Source organism: Marmota marmota, unplaced genomic scaffold (assembly GCF_001458135.2).
Source record: "Marmota marmota marmota unplaced genomic scaffold, marMar, whole genome shotgun sequence".
Taxonomy (NCBI): Eukaryota; Metazoa; Chordata; class Mammalia; order Rodentia; family Sciuridae; genus Marmota; species Marmota marmota.
The window spans coordinates 4,078,304-4,088,305 of NW_026000272.1; the positions used below are offsets into that span (position 1 = coordinate 4,078,304).

The 10,002-nt window shown below is 35.1% G+C and overlaps 1 protein-coding gene across 1 annotated transcript in view; it reads right to left on the minus strand.

Annotated features, from left to right (window-relative positions):
• Fmr1nb (FMR1 neighbor) overlaps positions 1-9,673 on the minus strand; it is a 45,068-nt gene extending 35,395 nt beyond the window's left edge. Inside the window, exon 1 of the mRNA XM_048797025.1 lies at positions 9,048-9,673. Coding sequence (XP_048652982.1) covers positions 9,048-9,120 — 73 coding nt within the window. The 5' untranslated portion in view covers positions 9,121-9,673. The remainder of the gene's footprint in view (positions 1-9,047) is intronic.
• Positions 9,674-10,002: the final 329 nt, after the last annotated feature.

A 10,002-nucleotide genomic window follows, 5' to 3' on the forward strand; every position in this document is an offset into this window, starting at 1 on the left:
TTGGCTTCTTGCATTCCTAACTCCTGTTTTTAATAACTGTATCTCTCTTTAGCACCTATTGTTTGTTTCAGAAATAATTGTGTTTCAAAAACACAAAAGCAAAGGAAAAATATTTAATCACTGTACTGAAGTAATACTGTTGATAATTTGGTATATAATCTTCCAGTTTTCTGTATGTCTGTTGATTCACTTAATTTTTTTTTTAACAAAAGTGAAGTCATCCTCTATATACGACTTGTAACTAACTTGCTTGGTATCTTTTTTATTTTCCTGTGTTATTGAATAATTATACAACAATAAATAAATATATCAGCATAGACAAAAATGAAAAAATGTTCAACCTCAGGTGATCAGGGGAATACAAATTGAATCAATAACATATCACTTCACTCTTTATCAGATTTAGAAAAATCAATAACACCAAGAATTTACAGAAATAGGAATTTAATCATTGCTCATGGGAGTGCAAATGGGTACAATGACAGGGTGTTTTGTTTTTTTTTTTTTTCCTTTGACAAAACCTTGTAAAGTTAAATATTCACCTACTCTGTGACTCAAATTCCATTTTAGGTATTTACTATTTCACTATGTATACAAAGAGAGATGTACAAAGATGTTCATTTTTATAATGAAAATAATACCAAAGATGTCTCAGTGGGTCAATGTGTAACTCCAAATGATGAACAACAGCAATCACACTAACCAACAAAGTAATTCTCTTTTTTGCTGACTTCCTACCATGCTGGCAGTCTCAAATTCTAATTCAATGTAATCATGATTGTGTTCCCTGAAAAAAAATTCCTCTCTTAAATAATGGTATAGTTCAAAATTGTCCCCCAAAAGTCCATGTTTCAAAAGCTTGGTTGTCAGATTACAGTACCATTGGACGCAGTGGGACCTTTAAGAGGTGAGGCCCAGTGGAAGGAAGTTAGGTAATTGAGGTCATGGTCTTAAGGGAATATTGCATTCCTGTCCCCTTCCTTTTTTTTCCCTTGGTTACCTTGAAGTAAATAGGCCTCCTCTGCTACACACTCCCACATGATATACTATGCCACAAAAGGGCCAAGTAACATGGATTAAAACTTCTGAAGCCAAACTTCTTCTTCCAAGCAAATGAGATAACTTCCAGGCAAAAGGGATAACCAGCTATACTGCTCAAACTTTTGCATACCAGGAAGTATTCCCTTCTCCATTCTCCTATTGATCACCTGTAAGTATAGCTGAAATATCACAGCAATCAACATACTCCTAAGAAAGAACTGTTCTCCCTACTTCCTCTGACCATTACTGTCTCTAGATAAATTTTAGCCTTCTTACTACCAGTATAAAGACGAAGTTAACATGCACAGTAGCAGAAAAGATGGACAAGAAGAACTGGATCCCTAAGGATAAAAGCTATATATGGAGAGAGATCCTTAAGTACTTGTTGAATTAATGAATAAACATAAGAATAATAAATGTTTTCAACAGCTCTTGCTCTAAGTACATATATCTCTCCCTTATTGTTTGTATAAGTCAGGGTTTAGTTGCACATAACTATACTAGTTAGTTGGTTGGTTAAAATACAAAGGTAATTAGTTTAAACAAAAAGAAATTTAATAGAGCTTTCTGCTTCCTGGCTGCCAGGAGCTGAGAAGCTTACTCCTCCATGCCTTTCTGCCATGATGTTCTATCTCACCACCAGCCCAGAGCAATGGAGATGGCCAAACATGAACTGAATCTGTGAAATCAGTTTTGCTAAGATGTACAACCTGACATCAAACCTGTGATCCTCCTACCTCAGCCTCCAGAGTTTATGGGATTACAAACATATATCACCATACCTGACATCATATTAATGTTTAATCTCTATAGTTTCTTAGTATATTCTAATTTCAATTCTTATATTGGTTATTTGTAGGTTCTTTTTCTCCATGAGTCTTGCCAAAAGTTTGGAAATTTGTATTAGCTTTTGAAAGAAGCAGTCTTTGCCATTTTTTGCTTTTTTTTTGTTATCTTTACTGAATGTGTTCCATTCTTATGTCTTTATTATTTCTTCTTTCTTTTTACTCCTTGGTTTCTAATATCTTGAGTATATTATCACCTTATTAATAGTTAGGCTTTCTTGTCCAATACGTGACTTGAATGCTATAATTTTATTGTTAATGTTCCTATAGCTATATCTTACATGTTTGAATATGTACTAATTTAATTATTATCATAACAAAATGTATTCTAATTCACATCGATTTCTTCTTTGATCTATGACTTATTTAGAAACATGTCTATTAATTTACAAATATAAAGTAATGTAAGGTTGTTTTATTATTGATTCATGATTTAACTGAACTGTGGTTAAAGATTATACACTTTTTAATTTCAATCATTTGAATTTTTCTTGAAGACCCATTATAAGTCCAATATTTGTCAATATTTTATACATACTAAGAGAATATGTTTCCTCCAGTTTGGGTTGCAGAATTTTATGTATAACCATAGCTCACATTTCTTCATTTTGATTAATCCCTATAATTTTTTCTTTAACTGGAATCTTTAGCTTTCTTATATTTAATGTTATTCATTACTAATATTTTTGACTTAAATCCACAGTTTATCTGTGTTATGTTGTACCTGTTCTAAATTTTTTCCACCCTTACCTATTTTTGGATAATTTAGAGTCCTTTGTACTCCACTAGTTTATAGGTTATACTTCTCTCAATGCTTATTTTGGAAGTTCTGACATGTGTCTTTACCTTGTCAAAGTTAAAAATTACTCATTGTCTTCACCTTCCATACTCATATAGGTCCTTAAAACTTTTAACTTCTTTAATCCTCCCCTGACTCTGGTAATTATTTGTATATTTGCATTTATAAAACTGCAAAATATTATTATTATTAATATTTATTTAAAACGGACCTTACATATCTCACTATCTTTGCTATTTCTTTTTTCTCCCATCCCAATTCTTCCATCTAAAATTACTTTTCTTCTGCCTGAAATATATCCAATAGAGCATCTTTTATTGTGGGTTCCTAGAGCTAAACTCTGTTATCTGCGGGGAGAAGTGGATATCTGAAAATGTCTGTAAGTGTTTCTCATTCTTAAAAGATATTTTCAGCTTATCAATTATTTCTTTAAGCATATTAAAAATGTCATTCCACTGGAAAAAAATAAAATTAATAAAGGAAATTCACTGATTACAAAATTGTGGGCAAGGCTAGAGAAGTAGATGCTACTGGGCTTCTAGGAAAGTTTTAGAACAAAACTGTAAAAACTGACTTTCTGAGGAAACTACTGGCATACCAAGGCCGGGTCAGTGAAAGCAGTCCACCATGGGTATAGGCAATGAGGGTGTAAACATTCTCTAGAGAAGTAAAAACAATAAAACGAATTAATTATAAGCAGGTCTGTTTTGCTATTATCACTATTTGCTAACAATTTTAACATTAGCACTTGTAACATACTCTTTTCTGATAAAATATATTTGATGCACTATGGTTTAAACAAATTGTTGTGGCTCCTGTTGAGTTGCAATAATAGATAACTAAATATCGGAACATTTGAATTACATATACTTTCATAAACACTGTACTTACATAAAAATTAATTTGGAGACTGTCCCATTACACAGCCAATCCTGAGCATCTATGGATCCAACTACACATTTCTGTTTTGAGAATAAGTTCATCACTATTCAAAATCATTTCAGCTCACTTCAGGTACAGTTCATGACTTCTAACATTTGTGATGCTGCATATTTCTGTGTTTAAACAGTGATAGCACAATGATTATAAAGATGAAGACACAGGGGCTGGGGTTGTGGCTCAATGGTAGAGCACTTGCCTAGTACATGTGAAGCACCGGGTTCAACTCTCAGCATCATATAAAAATAAGTAAAATAAAGATATTGTGTTCATCTACAACTAAAAACATGTTTTTTTTAAAAGATGAAGACACAGACCTTGAGTTTCTTCCAGTCTGATATCCTATGATACCCCTTAGAGTTTATTTGTGTTCAAAATTTACAATGGTGAGAAAAATATTTGACCCTTGATTGTCTGAGTCAAGGGAAAAAAGGAGAGGGGGATTGGATATCATACAGATATAAGGAAGGTCAGTGGAGTAGAAGAAGTAGATTTAGAGGGAATGAGAAGGGATAGGAAAAAGAAGGAATTGCAGAATAAATTAAACAAAATCATACTATGCACATACATAAATATACCACAGGGAATTCCACTTTTATGTATATGCACAAAGCACCAGTCAAATATAAACAAAGGATAAAAAAGCAAAAAGGGGCTGGGGATGTGGCTCAAGAGGTAGTGTGCTCGCCTGGCATGCGTGCGGCCCAGGTTCGATCTTCAGCACCACATACAAACAAAGATGTTGTGTCCGCCGAAAACTAAANTCTCTCTCTCTCTCTCTCTCTCTCTCTCTCTCTTTAAAAAAAGCAATAGGAAGAACAGTAGAGTAGAGGAAGGAGAATAAGGGAAGAGAGGGGGGCAGGAAAAGTGGGGCAGGGTGGGGGGCAAGGACAAAAACGAAGTAAATAAAATTCCATGCATGTATGACAGTCAAAATGAATCCAACTACTATGTAAAACTATAATACTCTAATTTTTTTTAAAAAACGCAATAAAAAATTTACAATAGTGAAGCAGAGTGTCAACTGTGAAGTATAAGGTAGTTGTTTAGTAAGTGTAAATGTTAGTTCATATATGAACTAATATTTCATACATGAAATGTTTCACTGAATTTGAAAATCTTTAAAATCAAAATACGATTTTCTTATTATACTGCTATTCTTCTTATTTACCTTTTATTCAATAAATGTAATTATCCATTCCTGAAAAAGACCACCATATAGATGTCTGTCCCTTTTTTATGAAATTTATTAATGTATTAACCTCTTGCTCCCTGCTGCCTTTATACTCTATCATTTATTGTGTCATTTATTTTTCTGGTATGATTTTACATATATAATTCAATAGAGAGAATTTTTACATTTCAAGCATTTCTTTCCTGGCCCATTATTTTTATTGATAAGATTTAATTAATATTACTGAAAATAATTTTGTCATTTAGAGGAAAGAGGAATTTCAAAAGTGATCCACACTAACATATCTGTTATGGGGTATGTTTGGGATCCAGTGAAAGAAACTGTTACATTTGCTGTTATTAAGAAGTTAGGGAATCAAAAAGTCAATTCCAGAACTATTGGTCCTAGGAAAAGAGTACTTGAGCTGGGATCAGGGGATTAGGACCTGCTGCCAGAACTGTTGGCTCCAGACCCTCACCAGCAAAATTGATACTTTGCATGCTGCTTCACTTTCCTATGTAGAATTGCCTTCCCTTCAAATATATTGAAATTTCATCTGACTGGTTGTATGTAAATCACACCTCTAACCATGTCTGCAGGAGAATCTATAAAATGTAGCTTTTAGCCATCTACCTTGTACAATATAGGAAGGCATACCTGAATAAATTAGGGAAGATGTTTGGAAAGCCACTGTTTGGGTCAGCTTTTTTTTCCCACTGTAACTAAAAGATCTGACCAAACAAATGTAGAGGAAGAAAAGTTTATTTAAGGGCCCAGGATTTCAGAGGTCTCAGTCCATAGACAGCAGGTTCCATTCCTCAGGGCTTAAGGTAAGGCAGAACATCATGGTGGAAGAGTGTGGCAGAGGGAAGCTGCTCACATGATGATCAGAAAGCAGAGAGAGACTCAATACAAAGTATATACCCCATAGCCACATCCCCAATCCCCACCTCCTCCAGTCACACCCCACCTGCCTCCAGTTACCATTCAGTTAATTTATATCAGGGGATAAATTCACTGATTGGGTTAAGACTCTCACAACCCAATAATTTCTCCTCTGAACTTTCTTGCATTGTCCAAACCATAACAGCCACTATCACCTTCAATAAGGTCACAACTACTTAGTTCAAGGCAACTGTCACTCAAGCACATTCCACTTCTGACAGTCATTCATTAGTTCCTTCCACCTTGCCTCTTTAAAATCTTCATCCTAATATGAAGAAACTAACCTAAATCCTCACACTTTTCCTTGTCTCCTCTTCCCTTCCCCTTGAATTAGTTGAAATTTAACTTCATGCTGATGAACACTCTTGGGTTAATCACTGTATTAGAAACCCCTTGGATGGATATTGTTCCACCTTCTGCTTCCCAAACCAGAGTGTCAGTGCAGTGGTCATTCTCCCCTCTTTTGGAGCTTACATTATCTGATTATTCTACCTCCTCCTGCTTCTGCCCCCACTTTTTCATCCCAAGCACCTACTTAATTCCAAAATCTCTATTACCTACTTCCATACATTAGCACCTGAATTTAACTTTTTTTCCATCACAAATATTGGCCATTATTCTTGGAATCAAACTGGCTACATGCCTTTCAATTGCCTTCCAATTTTCAAATCTCAAAGCTACTAAAATATTTGTCTTTCCCAAACTGTTTACTGCATTTGAAATATTTAACTTCTCTAATTATTTAATTTTTTATTCTTTTTTTGTTCTGGGGATTGAACTGAGGCCTTGTGCACCTTAGGCAATTGTTCTGTCACTAAGCTATATCCACAACCCCTAACTTCCTTCTTCAACTGAGTGAATCTTTGTGACCCTACCATCCTGAAAGATTTGTGAGATAAGAGATCTCATCTGTCTCATGTATAGCTGTATTTTAAGTGTGTAAATATGACTGGCCTATGGCATTCACCCAATAAATACATTTAATAGATAATAAATGCACAACATACAATTATCTTGTCCTCCTAATACTTGATCAATTTTCTAATTACACATATTCCCTAAGATTTAACCTATTGCCTCCTATTCTTTGTGGTCTCTACGTCAACCAAAAGAAAAAAAAAAACAAACTCCCACCACTGGGTTATGTATTTATTTCCATTTCTCAAGAGATCACCTATTGTCAATGAAAATTTACTCCCCATTTATATAGCCTTGCTCTATTCCTGAGCTCCAAGCTGCAACCAATCAACTGAGCAAGTTCAATGTTCTTGCTTCTAGAAGAATCTGATGAAATAAGTTACAGGCCTTGCAATCTGTGAACATCTGCCTAGTGGGGGTGACAGACACTAAAATAAAATTATAATGTAATGCGAGGAACGCTCTTAAAAACAGGTATGAATACAGTGCTGCAGGAACATGGATTAGAGGGAATAATTTAGCCTGGGATTATTAGCAAAGCCTATAGTGAAGTATGATTTAATTTGAGACTTGAAGATTGAGTAGAAAATGACCATGCAACCAAGGTAGGAAAGGGTATTTTCATGGAGGAGGCTAAAGAGATACCAAGAATAATGAAAGGGTATGACAGCTATGGTATGTTTGGAAAAAAGAGATACATATTTTGCTACACCTAAAACTATGTTGAAACTTGAACTTTAATCTTCTCTTTCTAAATCATTATGTCTTCCTGATTTCTTTTTCCCTATGGATATCCTCATCCTTCCTCTGATGCCTTCAATTCAAGACTTCTGGGTCATCTTGGATTCTTAACACTCATATCCTATTAGAAGCATATTGATTTTGCCTCAAAATTCTCCTCAGGCCCATTCTTCTATTCCTACATTAACATCCCTAGATCAGACCTTCATTACTTTCCTTGGCTAAAAGTTGTTTCCTAAATGCTCTCCTAACCAATGACTATTCCTACTTAAATAACTGCTGGCTCCTTGAAGTCTGCTTTTCTGCTTGTTGCTTTTCATTGACTGTGTTGATTCCTCCTCTTATACTAAGTGTTGTGTTTGTTGAGGACCCTCTTCTAGGCCTTCCTCTCTTTCCTTCCTTAGTCTACACTGTCTCCCCAAATGGCTGACTCACCATTATATCTTGATGATTTACTGACAGTTTAAATCTCTCTATTGACTTCCACTTAAGCATCTCCACTGAGATAATCTGCAAGCTCTTAAAATTTCTTCTATCCAAAGTTGACTGATTATCCACCAGAAACTTGCACGTTCTCCATTTTTCTATCCCAATCATTGGCACTTTTATTCAGCTTCTCAAGTAGAAATCTGAATCTTCCTTGATTCCTCTATATTCTAAAATTCCCATCATTCCATCAAAAAAAATCTATTCTATCTCTGAAATTATCTGTACTGATTAGTTTTATGTATCAATTTGGTGAGGCACTCAGCCAAGCTATTCAATCAAACACTATTCCAGGTGTTGCTTGAAGCTGTTTGGTAGATGGGGCTAACAGCTACGTTCAGTTGACTTTAAGTAAAGGATATTTCCTCCAAACTCTGGGTCAGCCTTATCTAATTTGCTGAAATAGCTTAGAGCATTAAGTAAAGACAATGTCTACCTCAAGAGTACAACTTCAACTTCTACCTGAGTTTCCAGCCTGCCCTATGAAATTTGAACTTTCCAGCCCCTTCAATCAAATAAGAAAATTCCTTAAAATAAATCTATATCTTTTATGTATTAATGACTAAATTTTTTCCTCTGGAGAACCCTGACTTATACATGATATCTCCAATCTCTCTACCACTATGATGGATGCCTCCTGCTTTATTATCTCTAGCCCCCTAATATAGGCTCTTAACTCATCTTTACCTGTGAACTTGCCCACTCCAATCCATTCACCACACTGTAACTATTATACACTCATAAAGATGTAAACATGATCATGTCACTGTCTTGCTCAATGACCTTCCATAGCTGCTAAGTTCCCTGACAATTCACATTCCTTTCTCCGATTTTTGAAAGCTCACCTGTTCTACACTTCAGCTTTTGGTGTCCACATCACACAGATGTTAGGATCATGCTAAACTTCCCCAGAATGTGATCCTATCTTCTGCCTTTGCACACGCTTCCTATTTCTTTGTCCCCAGCTAATTCTTCCTCTTCGTTCAAGACTCAAGTATCACTTCTTCAGGAAATCATCCCTGACCTCACCTCTTATACTTTCCCACAAGATTTGGTTTTAATGTCATTAATCCTATTGTACTTTGATATGAATAATAGAATTTGGGGTTAATTTAGAGAAAGAGAAAGATATATTCAGTGTTTACCAACATCTACTCACTGTTTGGGAGCCTTAATACAGGATGTCTTGAAGTAATCACATATCTGCTTGGTGGCTTTTTTTTTTTTTTCATTGAACTGAGATTCTTCTGTTAAATGATTATATTTCCAAACCTTGCATCCAATTGTTGTCACCCCATGAACAAGGTGAGAGAGTTGAATAATGCCTATTTTCTCCTATTTGGAGACTGGTACAAGATGCCAAGGTGTCTAGAAAAGTCCCAAATTCTTCATGATTTAGGAAGAGTTATAAGTGTGGCTAAAGATGATTTTAAAAAGTCTTGGTAAAATGCTGAAGATTTGCCTTAAACATCAAAGTTTTCTTGCTTTCTCATGCCACATGTGAACAGCAGTTGGGAGGAAACCTCTGTTTATTGTTGTCACTGAGTCTTGGACTGACAGAGGCTTATCACCATCTTATGACACTGCTATCATGATATTTCAAATTGTTACTTCTGGGGAAGAGAGTGGAGAACCAAATCATAGTAACTCTTCAATGCTGCAATCAGAAAGGAAATGTTATCTTTTCTGCTTCCACTTCGTTAGCCAAAGTAAAGTATAGGACTGTTATTCTCTCAAGGGAAACATGTGCCTGGAAAGAAAGGAGAACCAGGAAAAGTGACAAGCTCTAGAAATCTCTATCACCAGCATTACTACCAATAGATTTTTTATTGAGCACATGAACTAACCTTTATTTTTATTTATTTATCTATATGCACTGCTGAGAATTGAACCCAGTGCCTCAGACATGCTAGGCATGTGCTCTACCACTAAGCCACAACCACAGCCCTCAAAGTACAGTTCCTACTGAATGTATATTACTTTTACATCATGGAAATGTGGAAAAATCATAAATGAAACCATCATAAATAAGGAAACATTTGTCTTCAATGTGTAGTTCCTAAAAACAACATTTTCTTAAATAACCACAGTGCAATTATCAAAATCAGGAAATT